This window comes from Poecilia formosa, unplaced genomic scaffold, assembly GCF_000485575.1.
Source record: "Poecilia formosa unplaced genomic scaffold, Poecilia_formosa-5.1.2 Scaffold77, whole genome shotgun sequence".
Classification (NCBI taxonomy): Eukaryota; Metazoa; Chordata; class Actinopteri; order Cyprinodontiformes; family Poeciliidae; genus Poecilia; species Poecilia formosa.
In genome coordinates this window covers 41,983-60,494 of record NW_006800016.1, presented here as the reverse complement: position 1 = coordinate 60,494, position 18,512 = coordinate 41,983, and the positions used below count along the sequence as shown (strand labels likewise).

The following is an 18,512-nucleotide window of genomic DNA, read 5'->3' as shown; positions in this document are numbered from 1 at the left end:
TCGCCCAGCCGTAATGTCACGGTATCGCACCATATATCAAGGCAGGCTCTTATCATAGAACGGAGCTGAATGTGCACCATAATGACTCACTGGAACAGTCCAAGTAAACTCAAAGTGTAATTTCTTCACCAGTGCTCTGTGGACTGCGGCATGGGAAGGAGAACACGCAACGTGCGCTGCGTCAGCGACCAGGGCAGCATTGTGAACGATAACGAGTGCAACTCTCGACTCCGCCCAGATGGAAGCGAGGAGTGCAACATGGGGCCCTGCGTCACCAACTGGTACTTCACTGAATGGTCCAACACTGTGAGTAGCACACGGAGAAATGGAGGAACACGTACGCTCTCCGCTGCAACCTGCAACATTGTCTCCCACTCTGTGGCCTCAGTGTTCAGCGCAGTGCGGCCCCGGCGTGCAGAAGAGAGAAGTGGTGTGTCTCACCCGGGGAGGGGTGAGAGACGGAGGAGGAGGAGGCGACTGTGTTGCCGAAAAACCAGCGGAGCTGAAGGCCTGCAATAAGGGGCCTTGTGTGCCAGTGAAGATGTGGTACAGCAGCCCCTGGACAGAGGTACGACGGATGGACCGCTACATTTGTGTTTGAAATCTCAACATGTAATACTGAACACATTATTGCTTCATAGATATTTGGGAAACACATTGATATTTCACAATATTCATCCTCTGCAGTTTTTCTCACTTTAGACTTTGAAGAACGCTGATATATGTTATAAAGAACAAAAATCAATGTCAATATTTAAAAGAACCCCAACAAATCTGATAAAATGCATATTCAGCAACAAATAAGGATAAAAATAAAAATCCTGTCATGTTAGGAATAAAGCGAAATGATTAGTTTCCTTTGAAAAAATTCATAAACTTCACTTCCCCCTGCCAAAGCAGAGAGGAAACATCTGGTTTATTTTAGGTGTGTTTGTTATAAACAGTGGGATTATCCTGACGTATTTATCGTTTGTTTTGCAGCAAAATGTATCGTCACTTGGTCAGAGATGCTGAAAGTCTAGATTTTCTCGTCGCTTAAAACATTTTGTGCCTCATGTTGTGAAAAATGCAACTCAAAGGGATTCTGAACAAGCAAATAAAGAACTTGTAGAATTAGCCTCCTTCTGCTCTCAGAGTTGAAAACTAAACTCGTGACGCTAAGTTTCCATTTTATAAGAATGTAAGTTTTAAATTGAAACTGCTTGCATTCACCATTTTGTTAACTGGTGAAATAAAGATTAATAATTGTGATTTTGTTAACATTTCATGGAAAACAGAGTTGTACTCTATCATCTCTTTAATATTTGACTAACGTGAGGTATTTTTTTCAGTGCAATGTCCAATGTGGGGATGGAAGCCAGCGACGGGAAATCATTTGTGTTCAGAAGTTGGGCAGCGACTTTACTGTCGTGCCGCCTACTGAGTGCGCACATCTGGAGAAGCCTGCCGCTGTCCAGGAGTGCAGCATGGCGGAGTGTCGGCCTCAGTGGTTCACCACAGAATGGAGCGCGGTAAGACACACAAAACATGTTTTAGATTTATTTATAGATGCTTTTGTTTTGCTTTGCCAATGCAGACATCACTGGAGTGAAAGATGTAATGTGAACCTACAATGAGAAGATGTTAGTTGTTGACGGTTCTTGTAAAATGACTGAATGTAAATACTTCTTTACTGCGGCTTGGGAAAGGACTGGGACTAATTGTGTCCCTGTTTTTTTTTCTTCTTTATTTCATATTTTCACTGTGTTCATGTTGCTGCTGCTGCTGCTGCAAGACCAACACAAGTTAATCATAATTGTGAAGAGAAATGTGAATAATGCTGAAAACTTTTTGGGAGTTTGCACATCAAGAAACTAAAATTTAATTGTCTGCAAAATAGCTCCGTTTCAGTTGGATTGGATACAGAACGTTTTGAATATCACTTTTCAATCTAGCCTCAAATGTTCACCTGTTTTCAGGACTGCAGACTGAGTTTGACTAGGCCATTCTAACACTGTGACAGTGTTTGATCTCTACCTTTCTATTGTAGCTCCAACTGTATTTAGGTCAGCTTTTCTCTAGGATTGTCCTGTATTTAGCTCCATCCATTTTCCTGTTATTTTGATCAGCTCCCCTATTTCTGCTGAAGAAATGTGTCGCTGCAGCATGATGCTGCCACCACCATGTGTTACAGTAATAATGGGGTTGACAGGTTGATATGCAGTGTTAGTTTTCCTCCAACTTGATTGTTAAATGTTCTGCTTTGTGGGTTTGTAATAGAATGAGGAACCTCAATTTTCCTCATATTCTTCATATATTGATAATCTGATTTTTCACTCTGCATGTATGTGTGTTGTTTTTTTTTTTGTTGTTGTTGTTTGTTTTCAGTGTTCTCGTTCCTGTGGAAAAGGCTTACAGGTGAGAGAGGTTCGCTGTCTAACACCAGACAAAGAGCACAGCCTAGCATGCGATCCCAGCACCAAACCTGAGCAGGAACAGATTTGCAACACCATTCCCTGCGGCCCACAAGTTGCGGGTGAGTGACTCATGCAGTCATGTGTCTTCTGGTCTTTATCCGCTCTAGCCTGTCCTAATCCTCTCTGTTTGCAGATAAAAACTGTCGGGACAGGCGTGATAATTGCCTGATGGTGGTGCAAGCCAGAATGTGCGTCTACTCCTACTACAAGATGGCGTGCTGCGCCTCCTGCACACAGAGCGCCCTGCGTGCCAAGAGGCACTGAGCAGCCAGGTCACAGGAGGAGGGGGGTAAAGGTCAAGACGACCGATCACCCCTGAAGGATGAGTCTGCAGGAATGGACAGTCCAGAGTTGACGTGGCATTCACACAACAGTTAGCTATTTCCTCCTGACTTTTTCAGGTAAAACACTGTGAAAACAGATGATTCCTTCTGCTAGTACTCAGTCACATGTGACAAACTGTGACCTCCTTCCTCTGAGCTATCTTGACTCCTATCTGCAGTAAGTGATGCACCGTTGGTGCTTGCTGTAACTTACACTCATTTCTGTGACTGTCAGGTTGTAGTGGAACAGTCTCACTGAGGGCATAGACGCTTCAGCAGCTAACTCTGCCTTTTTTAACATCCTTCCCAATTCACGACATGGCAAATGTAAATAAAATATGATATTGTTATTGGATTCAGAATCTTGTGCTGCAGTATAAGTGCAGTAGATCTGTTAGAGTAGCAGCTATGAAACTGCTTCCCGCAAAGCTAGAAGGATTTTACTTTACGTGTTGAAGCTCTGTTATCCTGTTTGCCAAAAAATGCTTCTTAAAGTGTCCTTCTATTCAGTACTTGGACAGTTCGAACCAAAGGGGTGGGGTAACCATGACCGTAAGTGACCAAATACAAGGCAATGGAAAGAAGGATGGGAGTCTCCATATATATGTTGGATAATTCACACAGATGTCATAACAGAGCAGGTTCTTGTGTTTTTTTGTTCTTTACTCTGTGACATATCGTGTCGTTTTCCCTGATTAATAATTGAGTTGTCTTCTAGCAATGTCTAAAACGCTTGAAAAAAATCTGATCTAAATAATTCATATACTAATATCCAAAAAGAATGATTCCCCTCAACATGCTTTGCTTAAATTGTGAGTTTTCCTGCTTCCAAAAGGAACCCAATGACTTTCATAAGCAGGCACTGGCGCCACCTATATGTGAGGACTGATGATTGCAGTTCATTTATTTTCTTTTCTTTTTAACAAATCTAAAGATCTGTCAAAAACTTTAATTATTCATATCAAGTCTGATGGAAGGACTTATCTAACATTTGCTTATTCCACTTATTTGTATTTTATATTCCCAAACAATGACCTCGTCTGAGCTACATCAGCTACAAGAGAAGGAAAAAGAAGAAACTTCTTAAAACATCTGGGCAGAATGTGTTCTGCAACATAAATCACTCCACACAGATTAATTGAGTTACTTTATAAAGTAATGTTAGTTTTTGATAATGCAGAAGACTCTTTCTGACAGCATCAAATGCACTTTCTTTTTTTTCTTTCTTTCTTTTTTTTTGGGACTATGAGCTCTGGAGGGCCTTGTAACAACTTTGTACCTTCTGAACTTTTTTCGTTACATTACAACCAGAAATATCACAGCATTTTATCAGGATTTTATGTGCTAGACCAAGCAGGACATAATTGTGAAATAGTATCTCTGACCAGCTTCTACCTTTTTGTTAAAGGAATGCATGGCCACAGCATAATCCTTCCACCGCCGTGCTTCACAGTGAGGAAGGGATGTTCAAGGATGTACACTGTTAGTTTTTCTCCAATGCTTATACTTTTATGACCTCACCCTGCTTTAAAAATCTCCATATAGCTTTATCTTTGACCTGTCTCCATGACGCAGTTTATTCACTATTGTTCTCTAATGAACCTCTGATTACTTCACAGAACAGCTGGATTTAAATTAAATTACTTCTGAATTGTTTTCTAAAATGAGTTTTAGGGGAATCAAAGTAAAGAGGTTTTCAGATTTTTATTTCTAAAGGAAATGTATTCCCTCCATGTCACAATTATGTACCACTCTGTGTTGGTCTGTCACACAAAATTTTGGTTGTAATGTGACAAAACTCTGCAAGTTGCTGTATGATATGATATTCTACAACTCTGTTGCTGTAAACCTCTGCATCTCATCGCCTCCTTTGGAGAAGATGATGAAGTCAGAGTCTCGGTGAGGCTGAAAAAAGCTGCTTTCTTTCATGCAATAGTCTTTTAATTACTCTCACTATATGATATGGATCAAATGCTTTTTAAAAAAATGCTTTTCAATATTTTGCACATCAAAGATGCAAACTCTGTATATAAGTGTGAGTACTGTTTGACCTTCTTTCCCTTTCCTTTACCTCCCATGCCTCCCAACGTGACACAAACTCACGCCCCGTCATACAAGAGGAATCTGTATATTTGTCAGATATGTTTTAATGTCTGTAATTATTTTTAAACATTTACCCTTTAATGTTAGTTATCTGGTGTGCCGTTGCACTCCTCATATACCCATATCTAACTAATAAATAAGTGACATAATGGTGTGCCTCAATGATGACTGAGTTGGGTGTGTGTGTGTGTGNGTTGGGTGTGTGTGTGTGTGTGTGTGTGTGTGTGTGTGTGTGTGTGTACGGCTGTGGCTTTCAATGTGTTATTCTTGCCTTTAATCCCTTGTAGTATAAATTACATTTTATATATGTACAACCACAAAAAAATGATAGTTATTTATCTATGATCTGAAGAAAGTGTAATTTATTTTCTGTCCTAAGGAGCTGTAGGATTTTTTTTCTGCTTACATCAGAGTTTTTCAGGATGTTTTTATTGCTATACAGACATTTTTTATCATTCAAAATCATAAAACAGTGTGGGAAATGTATATGTCGAAGTTTCATTTTAAATAAAACTGATATAACAGAAAAATAAAGAGGTGTGTGTGACAATTATTTCTGTGCCGTGAAGGAGGAGTACCTCGTTTGTCCAAATGGTGGCACCATTGAGTCTGTAAATGACTCCTATTTCAAGACTGGTTGCTTATTTTCAATATTCTAATAAAATTGTTAAATGTACAAAAATATATTATCTATAAACTTTCAAACAACTTTCCTGTTTCTCTTTCCCTGCTCTCAGTTGACAAGAAAAACACATTTTGCTTTGATGAAAGTTATCTTGCAAATGTTTGTACCTCAAATTCCTTTATGTTACAAAAATCAAATGGCATATTAATTATGCAAAAGTTGTTCTATTTTTATTTGTTGAATAAAGCATTTAAAATAGATTCCTTAAGATATAAATTTTTGAACACTCCTGTAAAAAATATTCACCCCATTGCAAATTGTTCCTGTTTTTTACTTTTTTAATTATACTTAAATATTTCAGATAAATTAGACTAGTTTTAAAATCAAAAATAAATGTTGCCCCACTCTTCTTTGCAGAATTAATTTAATCCAGAAACTTTGGAGGGTTTTCAAGCATTAACAGCAAATTTGATTTCATATCACAGGATCTCAAATATAAAACCGGCCCCTCCAAACCCTTCTTTTTTTTTTTTTTGGATCGTTGTCCTGCTGCATAACCCAAGTGCAACTGAGCATAAGTTTGTCAATGCTCCTTCAGAGAGGGGCATCAATTCTTTCATTAATTGCTGAAAGCAGCAAAGTAGCTCCGTACCATCACACTGCCACCACCGTGTCTGGCAGCTTCACCGAATGCACACAGAGGTGCAAACACAATATTTTGCCAACATTGCTGGGGGTTGTCAAGTTGCTTTCTGGCAAATGTGAAGCAAACAAAGATCTCCTAAAAGTAGGAGATCTTTTAGCCTACTCTATGCGGTCATATGGGTTAATTTTAAGGGATTTTAAAAAACAATATTTCGTGTCTGTAATCAGTCCTAAGTTTATATTTTTCCTTACAAGGTAAGAATGCTTTGAATACTCTTTTTCCTCTTAATTATGTAAATAATTTTGTATCCTTGACTGATATTATAACTCATTTGATAATCGAGTCAAAATACAAATAAACTTTGTAAAGGAGCTTTTTATTATAATAAATTGTTTTCAACATGCCACAGATTTTACAATTCATTTAAGCATACAAATAATTTCTGCTTATAATTTTTCCCATAAATCTCCTGCGGGACTCTTGGTTAGTTTTAAATCCTGCAGTCTGAATGCTGGCAAAAGAAAAGAATAATAATAATAATAAGGAGAAGCTGTTTTTCATTTTCCTCCCCTGTCTTCGTGTCACAGACTTGCGTGAGTTGTCATTTCCTGTTTCTCATCATGCAGGGAGTCTTAACAGGTTTGGTTGCGTGCAGCCTGCTGCCGGTGTAAGCCGCCGCGGTTCTCTGCGCTCAGCGGGCGTACAGCACCCTGCCCTGCTGGGCGATGGGTTCATGGGAACCCCCTTGTGATGGGATTTATACATGAAAGGTTGCATGTGTAGAGTTAGGGCTGTATGTTGGACGACAGAGGCTCACAGAGGGAAGGAGGGGAGGCCAGCAGATGGTGACCTTTAGCAATACATTAACATGAACCTAGTGAACCCTTTGCAAGCTTCCCTCTCTCTCTCTTTCTCTCTCTCTCTCTCTCTCTCTCTCTGTCTCTCTCTCTCTCATTCTCTCTCTTTCTGTTTCCACTCTGGGTGCACACACACATCGAAGATAGGAAAGCTGGATGTGCTGTTGGTTGTTTTCTGAAAAAGCTGGGTTGTAACCTTCAAGAAACTGAAATAGGGAATGTTTCAAATTGCAGATTTTTTAGGTTATAGAGTAAAGGTTTTTAAAATGTGACTATTATACAAACCTTTGTATAAAAAATAAAAAAATAGAAAATGATGGGATCAAATTTGACTTTTTCAGTGAGTGAGTAATGCATATATTTGCTCTATTTAGACTTGTTTTATTAAGAAATATTTTATATGTTTATCATCATTACAAGTTGTACATACATTTTGTAAATATTTTGTAGATTTGAACTGTGACACTTGCTGGGATTTTGAGAATATGCAGGAACAGAGGTTGAATTATATGTATAATTCAGAGCATATTGCAATCCTCTTGCAATGTTATTCTGTTTTCAGTTTTCTTTGTATTTTATTGTGTATGATGCAGATGATTTCATTCACTCTTTCAGTGTTCACAACATCCATCTGCACCTTTGTCTGTTTATTGGTAAACAGATTTAATTGGAATCATCGCAAACGTGGAGCAGAGTTTTCATTATTAAGAAACAACATCATTGAAGTCTTAATTAGAATAATTCCTTATCTTGAAGGATGGCTGGCAGGCCTGCAGTACATAAAGCACTGCTATAGCTCAATGTCTGCTTTTTTTTTTTTTTTTTTTTCCAAAGTACAGCGCGTAAAGTAGGCCAACTCCGTCCCCGAGCTATCTCTCTACCCTCTGTCACACTCTTCTCTCAGTGAGGGTGTGAACGTGATTTCGGGGCTCGGGCGTGAACAGCTGTGGAGCAGTCGTGACTGCGTGATCGTTGTCGGCGGCGCGCCGAAGCGGCGTTTCAGCACCAAGGCCAGGGCTCGCGGCGAGAACAATAGGCGGCTCGCGCACCGTGTGCCCAGGGACCGTCCTCTAAGTTCATCCCAGAAAATAGCAGCTAAAATCTGAGCCAATGAAAAAAATCTTTCAAATGTTACAAATATAGAAAGTACATGCGGCATTACTACAGTAACTCAAATAAAAAAAATAAAAAAATCAAATTTGACATGGACTCACTATCTACAGTGTTATATTTCAAGTAAACATCTGTTGATGGTCTCAAAATAAGATGAATAAAGAAAATAAAGTTGGAGGAAAAAAATCATTGAGAGGACTGTAAAACAAAGGTAATTTAGAAGTACTTCATCTATCTTCAAGGCACTCTGCCTTGCATATTTTAGATCAGCTATCAACTACATTTTTTAAGGACCAGATTCCTTCAACTTTTAGATGTCTCCCTTGGCCTAAATACTTTAATTAAATGTTGAAACTGCCACAGGAGAATGCAGTGAAGTTCTGCTAATGAGCTAAGATGGAGCCAGGTGTGCCAAAGCATAGAAACATGTAAAAGTCACAAGATGCAATCCTTTCAGGGTTGGAGTTTGAGACCCCTGTTTTAGACGCTACACTGATTTACCACACCTGATGCAGATGATTGTAGTTCCGCAAAAAAACTCTGGTTAAGCACAACTGGAGATCCGCCCCTCTTGAATCAGATATGTTGGAAGTATCTTTCCTAGATTTAGGAGAAAGACTGGACTTTAGCTAATATTATGTTCAAATAATTGAACTAATATGGTACACTTAAATAGCACTCTGCATTTCAAAAATCCAAATAATTGCTTTTAGTTTATTGCTCCTGTATGGAGCAATAAACTAGTATGATGTAAGCTAATTACAAGTTAAGCTCATTGATAATAGGTATCTTTCACACATAGAGTAGCTTTTCTAATGATAAAGCATCTGGTGTTGATGTAATGGTGAAGGGGGTCCCCAAAATAAAAATCTGATGAGGCCCCGAAAAGGCTCGGACCAGCCCTGTGATTTATCAACAGGATATTCAACATCTCTAATTCCCGCGTGTTTTCGTGTTTTCAACGTGAACATGTTTGTTGACGGTCCCTTGATGTTACGTCACAGGCAAGCCATGAAGGGGGAGGGGCCTAGAGAGAGCGGAGGGACACCGGCATCAGTAGGACGTGAGAAGATACACAACCGTTGGACAGAAAATAAGCTCGAGGTAGCTGTCCGCTCATTACGGTGGGAACAATACCGTCACGGCGGAAAGAGGTCGTAACGCGAGGCCAGCCAAGTTCAAACAATCGTGAGTTAGTTTAAATTTAAAAAACAACCAAACAAAAAAAAAAACAGTTCGGTTTCAAAACAGGAATTAAAAGTGATAACCATAGCTGGCGACGTCCACTTTTTGGTGAGAAGCTGTCAGCTGCCAGGACTTTCCTCCTTCTCCTCCAGGAGCACATTTTGTATTGTTTTGTTTGTTTACTCATTTATTTATTTATTTTTAAAAATACACACACACGCACACACGCACACACGTAAACAGTCGAGCCAGTTGTAGTAGTATCCGTATACGCCGAGGAGGAGGAGGAGGAGGGAGATCGCGGCTGGGCACAAAGAGCGGTGAGCACCCAGAGAGAGGAGGCTGGCGGACGGGACGGAGCGGAGCGGAGCGGCGAGGACAACAACGGGGACCCGACCGAGAGCATCTTTCTGATCTACGCGGGCTCCATGAGTGATTTTAATTAGCGGTAAGCTCTTCCATGTGTGTAGTCCTTAGGTTTGCATGTGTTGTTTTGTTCTGGGGTCTGTATGTATATGCGTGTGTACATTGAGAGGGGATCGGACAAAGAGCCGCGGAGCCCCATGACATCCGTGTGTGTGCACTAACCTACAGCTGCCTAAACAAAGAAACTGCTCCAGTGCAATGATTTCCATCCATTCTCATTCTGTTTCTCTGTTTTTCCGTCAACAGGAATCCCCAACGCCGTTTATCGACCAAAAAGGTAATTTCCCCCCCCTCACAGATATTTTCTTTTATATATATTTAATTGGAGGGAAAGGTGCCATTATTGTTTTGTTGATTGGCTAATTAACATTTGCATAATTGTTTTCCCAGAAGGTACTGGAGCCCTTTGTCATCAAACAGGGCAATAAATACTCAAAATGACTGCTCAGATGCTTTTATTTGTTGGTAATTGGGGAGCAGATTTACATCTTTACTAAAATTATGCATTTTTACCAACAAATATGTTCACAGAAAACATGATGATGCTATTTTAAATACAATAAATGGCTTATTAAAAACATTGTAATAAATGTTACAGTTTTGCAGCTTTTTTTTGTTGCTTTTTTACTAAAAATCTAGATATCTAAATAAATGTTTTTTAAATGTTTTTCTCTTCCTTTTCAATCAGGACTTGTCCAGCAACAGCTGGTCCTCTCCAGAAATACCTGCTCCTGATCTGTTCATACCCCCCCACCCCACCACCCTCAGGTCCTGCAGCCATCACCTCCACTTTGTACCGATGAAGGAGGCCGACGCCATCAAGTTGTTTGTGGGGCAGATTCCTCGGAATCTGGAGGAGAAGGACCTCAAGCCCATTTTTGAGCAATTTGGCAAGATCTACGAACTGACCGTGATTAAGGATAAATACACCGGGATGCACAAAGGTAGGTCTCACCCACTTACTGTAAACAGTAAGCAGAGAGACAGACAAAATGACACGAGTAAGAAAGAAACAGGGGGGATGGATAGGCAGTGCTGAATAGATAGACAGTATGACAGTGAGGGAGTTAGATGGGTGGATTTTTCTGAGGCAGCTGTCAGATGTATCCATGGAAACTGTCACAGCACCTCGTGGATTCGTCTCCTGTTATCGCCGTGGTGTGAGAGCATGAAGACAGTCAGGAAACCTCACTTAGTGCACAAAGTTACGGTTGGACAGTTATCGTAAAATTTATCATTATCGTGGAGAAAACAGTTATGTTAGAAATTCATAGATATTGTGACATTGTTAAACTAATTGATGAAGTCTGCAAACCCTGAAAACTGGCAGGATGGTTGAGATTAATAGTTCTGCTGTTTTCCTGAATAGGAGGATAATTTAAAAGAATACATTTTTAAATATGATTTGAGGCAATTATCATGTTGTTTAGTTGTGGAATTGACAAATGAATTTTCAAAACCATTTTATCATCACTTTTATTGTAATCACAACAAATGCCTCAAATAATTGTGATAAAATCTGAAATTGATATCTCCCATCCGTACATGGAGCTATTCTGAATTAACTGGACATGGCTACTTGAGATGCACTGATCTGGCTTTTCTTAGCCAACACCAATTTAAAATTTTCTTTCAGGTTTGACGTTCAGATTTAAATCTTTGATAAATTTATGTTTGTTCTTTTATAAGAACTAGAACATCAAGAGAATACCAATTTCTCTTCAAGAAAATATTCTATATAGCCTGACTGCTTCTAGCGGTCATTAATTAATATAAAATATAGTTTAGCAGCAGAGGCAACTTTGTAAGGCCAGTCACTGCAAAACTGAATTATGCTGTTTTAAAACAGAGACATGAGTGTGAGTCGACTTTTTAACATGATTTAATATCCTACTAGTGATTAACGCAGTAACATTATTAACTGAAGACATCAGTCTCCCTTTGTATTCTCGAGAGATTTAGTGTAGAGTGCTGGCATTTCCAAATCCAGCACATTCATGACAGATAGAGGCTGGAATCTCAGAGCAACTTTCCTACAATTTGTGCAGCGTTCGTTTTATCTGCTGAAGTCGTCCTTTGAAAATCCAGCGAAACATAATAAAAGGTGGGTCAAAATTACAGTCCATTCTGGTCCTTTTTGTGCCCTCTAAAGTCAAGTATTAATCGACCTCAAACAATAATGGCAAAGGAGCGAAATAGCCTCCACCTGCCAAAATCTAGCTTGCTTCATAAATGACACAGTTTCCTTTGAAATGGCTTCTACGGGTTTTTTTTCTTGTTCTTACCTTATTTTTAAACACCTCTTTGATATTAAATATAGCTAACTTTGAGCCGCCTTCTCGCAGTAACAACTTCCACACTGAAGAGTGTTAGCGTAGATCTGGTACCACTTAAATTGAGCGCACGTACTGATCAAAAAAGATTTAAAGATTTAAAGTTGAAGGATTCTGGCCCTTATTTAGCGGTTTCCAGCCGGTCAGTCACTGGTTAAGCTAAAAAAAAAAAAAATCTGCCAATTCCGGCCATCAGCCAATTTCTCGTTGCGTCTCTATATATAATGCCATCTCTCTCACACACACAAACACACAGCCTTGCACAAACGGTGACCAGGGGTTCTTTTGGCTACATGAACCAGATTAGGCTGTGTGCTCCAATCAGTGTAATGGGACTGTAAGCCTGGGTGACACAAGGGAAAGAATTTGTTGTTTCGAGAATCCCCACAGCCACAGTAAGCCCCTCTTAAAAGCAATGAGATGGACGAGAAGATTCATGTGTGTCTTTGTGTGTGCGTGGCACGTGTGCCAGTCCATCTTAGTTATTCTGTTTTTCGTCCTCTCTTGTTTCGTTGAGTCACAATGAATTCATACAGATTCACACTCTGTGTGAATTAAACTCTTTAATCTGATTCTATGTAAGTCCGTGTGAGATGCCACAGCGGATGCTAACCTGCTGCTAATCTTGTTGTCTGATGTGCTGGTGACAAGTGTAGTAAACAGCTCTGCCCAGCCAGCTCTACTACTCACCCCCCCCCACACACACACTCAGACACAGGTACAGCATATAGGAGCACAGACGAGTGATGGCAAACTCTGCGTAGTGGTTGATTAAGGGCCGGACGCTGCCACAGCTACACAAACGTCTGTGCTGTCGTCATGTGCTCTGACTCGTGCCGTGGAGTCCTTACAAAAAATATCCTCACTATTAAGCTGTACGTTTACTTTTTTATTATCTTGCAAAAACATTGATGAGTCAGAAGATTCAACCAGTTAAGCCTGTCACAATAAGCAATAAACCAATTCGTCACATGATCAATTAAATCAAGCTCGATTATTTCCATTTGCACAATTGCTTGTTTTCCACGTCTCTTTTTTTTTTTTTTTTCTATCAAACACTGGATGACAGAAAGCTTCAGTCTATTGCAATGGTCTCGACTAGCCCGTTGTTTTGACTGGCAGTTTCATTTATTTATTTGTTGTTCCAGGTTTTTTGTTGACTTATTTTGGATATTTAAAATCTCTTCCAGTTCCAGTGTTAAACATTTGTTAGAAATTAAAGTTGTTTTTTTTTTATCTTTGAGAGGGCAAGCTTGGATTATTATGTCATTACCATTATATTACTGTAACATGGCCTCAAAACAACATTATTGTTTATCTTAATAACTCATGGTTCAATTTAACCCATAAAGTGATTTGGCTAGCAATAGTAAAAGAAAAATATAAATTGTTTGCTGGAGGATGATGCAGAAAAAGACCCATTTACTGACCTTTTGTACCAATACCCCTGCTCCCCCTCCCACCCCTCGCCCTCGTTTTCCCTCTGTTTGCCTCCTTCTTTCTGACAGGATGCGCGTTTCTGACGTACTGCGCACGAGAGTCGGCCCTGAAAGCCCAGAGCGCTCTCCACGAGCAGAAAACACTACCAGGGGTACGTGCTCAAAAACAAACAGCCATAAACACACACTTCCCATGGCACTAGGCAGCGCTTACTTATGCAACAATACACACAACCTTGCATATATGTATTAGAGATCCCACCCCCGCACCTAAATACATAGACATTTAGCGTGCAGGCAAATACACACTTCAGTGTGTGTGTGTGTGTGTGTTTGGAGGTTCTGCTCCCATTAGTAACACAGTGACATAACCCAGCAGCCGGCAGGCGTCTTGCTGCTAAGGACAAACACTCCCCCTCTCGCTGGAGACATATAGGGTGCTCCGTGAGCATTATCATCTCCATTTCTCCATCTTTCGCTGTCACTCCATCTCACCGTCGTTCCCTCCGTCAGCCTCCGGTGATAGCTGCCGTCTAGAGAGTGTGTGTAATTAATGTGACCATTCCCCTTTGTCTCATCCCAGGCTCCCTACAGTCTCTCTGCTGAGGGATTGTGAGCAATGACTGTGCAGGGGTAGGACACTGTTCATTATGGAGGGGGCACTGTGCAAGAAGAGCGTCTGTCTCATAGGCTGCAGCTCTCTATCTTTAGCATTTCCCTTCTTTTTTTTTTTTTTTTTTCCTCTGACCTGGTTTCCAGGTGTCTTGTTTGGGATATTTAGATCAGGCATTTTGTGGCTTTTATAATTACATGTGTCTTTGACGTGTGACTGATTCCAATATTTTATTATTTGAACTGCAAGACATAAGAGAACAAAAATGTTGAATACGTCAGAAAAAAATGAAATAAGTTTTCCGGGTTTGTAGACTCAAAATAGAGAAACTCTGAGTTTTGATGCATTTCATGAATTGGGAGTACAGTATATGATTTGTGCTATATATACACAACAATTTACTGGACAGATCAAAGGAACATTAACCTATGTCAACGTCTTGACAATTTATTGGTGCATGTTTATTGGAAATACTTCCTAACTCTACGTTTTTACACAAAGGATTATAAGCAAAATTGACTGCTGGAGGGCGAGATATAAAAATGCAAGTCACTTAGGAAAAAAATGCCACTTTCTGCCTTATCTTAGTTCGGATTCGCAGCAATTACAACAGAATAGTCAGTGTGCCTCAGCCGTTACTGCAAGTCTCTCCATCTCATTTTCTCTGTGTTGCCTTGCAGCCGATCACAGTTTCAGTTCCTGCACCTTTTCCGCAAGCTGGAGTGTTGATAAGATCTATGTAAGAAAATAGTTGACGGAGAGCCTGAAGAGAAAACGTGGGGGGGAAGGGAAATGTTCTCACACATATGAGCACAAATCCTTGCATACATACATACTTAGCACCATCATGCATGCTCTTTCATGTAGCTGGAGAACACGTACACACTCACCTGTACTAGCAGCGTGTTCATAATGACATTAATCCAATTAGAGGCTGCTAAGACGTTTGACCTCTCTGCATTTAGAACACCTCTCTGCAGTCTGTTGTTTGGTTCTTCTTTTCTCCTGTGCCACCCTTTGTTTTTTGGAGTTATTGTTTTGACTCTACTGTGTTTTATCTCATCCCTTTCTGCTTGTGACATCGGTGCTATGTTGTATGGTGGCAAATTTCACAGACTGAAAGTTGCAGCATATTTCCAGTCAAACTGAAGGAATTCTTCCGAACACAAAGATGAATGATTTGCAGGGTGGATACTTACTAAAGAGACTGAAGAGCCGGGATCAGACCCACTGCCTTTTGTGCTAAAAATGGGTGTGGCTATCATGTGTTGGATTTTTTTAGTAACCCTGAACTATTAATGAGAACCCTTCTTTTAAATGTCTTCAGTTTGTCCAACCTTTTGAGGTTTATATGAACATGAGAGCATTTTATATTCAAATCAGGTGCATATAACAATGTGAAACTACATTTGACTAAGATACTATTGTGGCGCTGACAGCTCATCAAATAAATCTTACACAGTTTGCTTACTCAAACTATTCATATGTCATAGTTATTCGGTTATTTACATTTTGTTTTTCCTGATTGTTTCGGCTCAGTCGCAGTGTGACATTTCTTTTAAAGCTAGATTTTTGTATAGACACACCTTTCAGAGATTTGCGACCTATTTGCGATTTCCATCTTTTATGCTTCCTCTACTTCCTTTCTGAAACATGAATAATACTAAATGATGACTCTAAAATGATACTGAAAATTATGAACTTCTTAGATTAGTAAAGGCATCTACACTGAAGAGTGGTATTAGCTCAACCTGGTTGCGCTTGAATATGATTACTCCTCTTAAGAAACTGATAATCACACCAGTCCAATCACTCGCTTTTTGTTTGTACATCCTTTCTTTGAAACATGGATTTTGAACTCTGTTTACCTTAACCTATTCTGAGGTTTTATTCTGCTTTAACTTTCCACCAAATGTGACGGGGTTTTTTTCCTCCTTCCTTGCTCTCCTTGGCTCCACCTGCCCGCCTCTGTTGCTTTCTCTGACAGGATTTGGAAATGGCTTTCACTTTCTTTCACACTTCTGTACATTGTCCTATCCTTTTCTTTTCCTGTGACATGCTTTTCCTTTACTGTTCCCAACCCTCAATATCCTTTGCCTCATTCCATTATATCTCCTTTTCCTTCTCTCAAATCCCCTCTGTCCCATGTTCAGCTCCTCCCCTCCTGTCTTCCAGTCTCCGCGCACCAGTAGGATATTACAGGATGTTCTCCCCACTTCCCCCAATCCATTCATTTCATGGTACTCCTTCTCACGTCCCTCCCCTCCCCACCTCTTTTCCCTTCCCCGCTGTCTTCTGCTCACATTTTTCCTCTCGCTGCACACTCGCAGTTTCTGCTCAGATTCTCATTTCACAGTCATTTATGGCAACCCTTCTTTAGTCGTCCGCTCTACACCAGTCTTGCTCAGTATTTCTCCTCTCCTCTCCCCCACAGTTCGTCTAGCCCTCATCTCATTTCCCTTCCTCTTGATTAGTTGACCCCTTTGACCGTTTCCATCTCCTCCCCCTTTCTGCTCGTCCTCCCCTGCTCTGTTTGTACGGCTCTTAGATGAGTTTACTGCAAACTTTTATCCATTCCCAGATTCAGCTTAAATCTGTGCAGCATCAGGCTCATCATGAATGTTTAATGGAAGAGAAGCATCCCTCCTGTATAGATGTGTTTTTGCCTTGTACAGTAATCACAAAGCAATTAAAAGGTGCTTGATACAATGTTTTCCAGTTTAGCTATATAGATTAATTCATGTACAACAGTTAAAGCGATGCATTAGAAAACAAAAGGGGAATGCTCTGTCTCAGATTTCCTCGCTAGCCTCTGCAGAGCAAGAGATTTTCCAATTGGAAACTGAGAAAAAATATAGAGGGATTGAGAGTGAGATGAACAGATGGCCTTATCAGGGAGTCCTGCGCCTTTTGTTTAGCTTGGACTCAGAAGGAGGAAAGAGGAAGCACATCATGGGAAGAGCAACAGTTACGCAGTATTTGTTAAAGTAGAATAAATTAATATAAGTTATTAAGTGAAGTTATATTGTAGCTTGTAGATGTTTGGTTAGAAGTGGTCCAGAGTTTTCCTCTGGGAGGTGTTTACATAAGCTCACGCCAAGCCATTGGCCTTAATACTGGAGGCATAAAAGTTACTCCCAGGAATGTATCTTTGGCTTAATATGTTGATGTTTAATTTAAAACCAATAGCACATTGCCAGCGGCTCATCAAACCTCCCTAAAAGGAATGAGACATTATTATTATTATTATTATTATTATTATTATTATTATATGTGGCAATTGGTTGTTCATAAAATGTACCAGCATTTTCTGTCTGACAATCACAAGTGTACACATGGGCAGTTGTCGAAGAGCTACTTGAACCGTGAACATTTGGAACTAACACTGTGTTTTTATGAAAATTGTCTCATATCCACTGTTGAGTATGGGAATGGATCTGTGATGCTGTGGGCTTGTTTCTTTCCAAAGGCCCTAGAAACCTTGAGTTGTCAATGGGCAAAAGCTACGTCTGGTTCAGGGCTTCAGCTTACGATTATTAAAGTCATAGATTATTCTATTGACTATTCTGACGATTAATCGATTAATTAGATTTTTTTTTAAATTGGCACATTCTGCAGAATTTTTCATTTATTTCTTCGTTATACAATATTAGAAATACATTAAAAGATGCAAATAAACAATTGTTTTGTAATATTATTGGCTAAAAGGCAATAACTCCAAATTTGTTTGGTGAATGCAGGATCATTTGTAACAAAAAAAATTCAAGTATAGAAAAAAAAAACTTTTAACATCAACATGCTCAACCCTTTCTGTTTTACTTAACATCTGTATACTGCAGGGTTGATGTATTGACTATTTTTTGGATTAACTCATTAATAATTGAATAGCAAAAGGAGCGTAATACATTTTTTGCTTTATAAGGAATTTGAACAGAGTGAAGTTCTGGGTTGAACACATTTACAGACAAAGGTGTTTTTCTTATCTTGCATACAAAACGCATATATTACACAGTTTTGGCTTCATTACTGCTCTAAATATATTCTTCTGCCCTAGTCCAATTTTTGTGCACTGTTAGTTTGAAGAGATGCTGGCAATATGCAAGGTCAGAGGTCAAGGTTTGGTGGAGGGGTGGGGGTCTGTTGCAGAGACTGCTGTCAGAGCAGTAAAGCATTCCTTCCAGGCGATCTTGACATCCGCCGTAAATATAAGGTCCTACATACTCTGCCGCAGTGCATTAGGCCACTGCTTTTCTGTTCTGTTTCACGTTTCTAAAGCAGAAAAATGTCTTAACTGGTCTTTGAAAGGATTTTATATATTTACTCGTGTCAAAGACGGTCCAGAGCGTTGAGGCGTGAGATCTGTATATATGCAAAGCTGGTAGAAACAGGCTCA

The 18,512-nt window shown here is 39.7% G+C and overlaps 2 protein-coding genes across 2 annotated transcripts in view; both read left to right on the top strand.

Annotated features, from left to right (window-relative positions):
- adamtsl4 (ADAMTS-like 4) overlaps positions 1-5,416 on the top strand; it is a 45,367-nt gene extending 39,951 nt beyond the window's left edge. The window contains exons 13-17 of the mRNA XM_007556041.2: positions 133-306; positions 389-568; positions 1,332-1,511; positions 2,368-2,515; positions 2,590-5,416. Coding sequence (XP_007556103.1) covers positions 133-306; positions 389-568; positions 1,332-1,511; positions 2,368-2,515; positions 2,590-2,720 — 813 coding nt within the window. The 3' untranslated portion in view covers positions 2,721-5,416. The remainder of the gene's footprint in view (positions 1-132; positions 307-388; positions 569-1,331; positions 1,512-2,367; positions 2,516-2,589) is intronic.
- Positions 5,417-9,164: 3,748 nt separating this feature from the next.
- LOC103140763 (CUGBP Elav-like family member 3) overlaps positions 9,165-18,512 on the top strand; it is a 31,554-nt gene continuing 22,206 nt past the window's right edge. The window contains exons 1-4 of the mRNA XM_007556040.2: positions 9,165-9,756; positions 9,981-10,011; positions 10,423-10,678; positions 13,576-13,658. Of these exons, the coding sequence (XP_007556102.1) occupies positions 10,534-10,678; positions 13,576-13,658 (228 nt within the window). The 5' untranslated portion in view covers positions 9,165-9,756; positions 9,981-10,011; positions 10,423-10,533. The remainder of the gene's footprint in view (positions 9,757-9,980; positions 10,012-10,422; positions 10,679-13,575; positions 13,659-18,512) is intronic.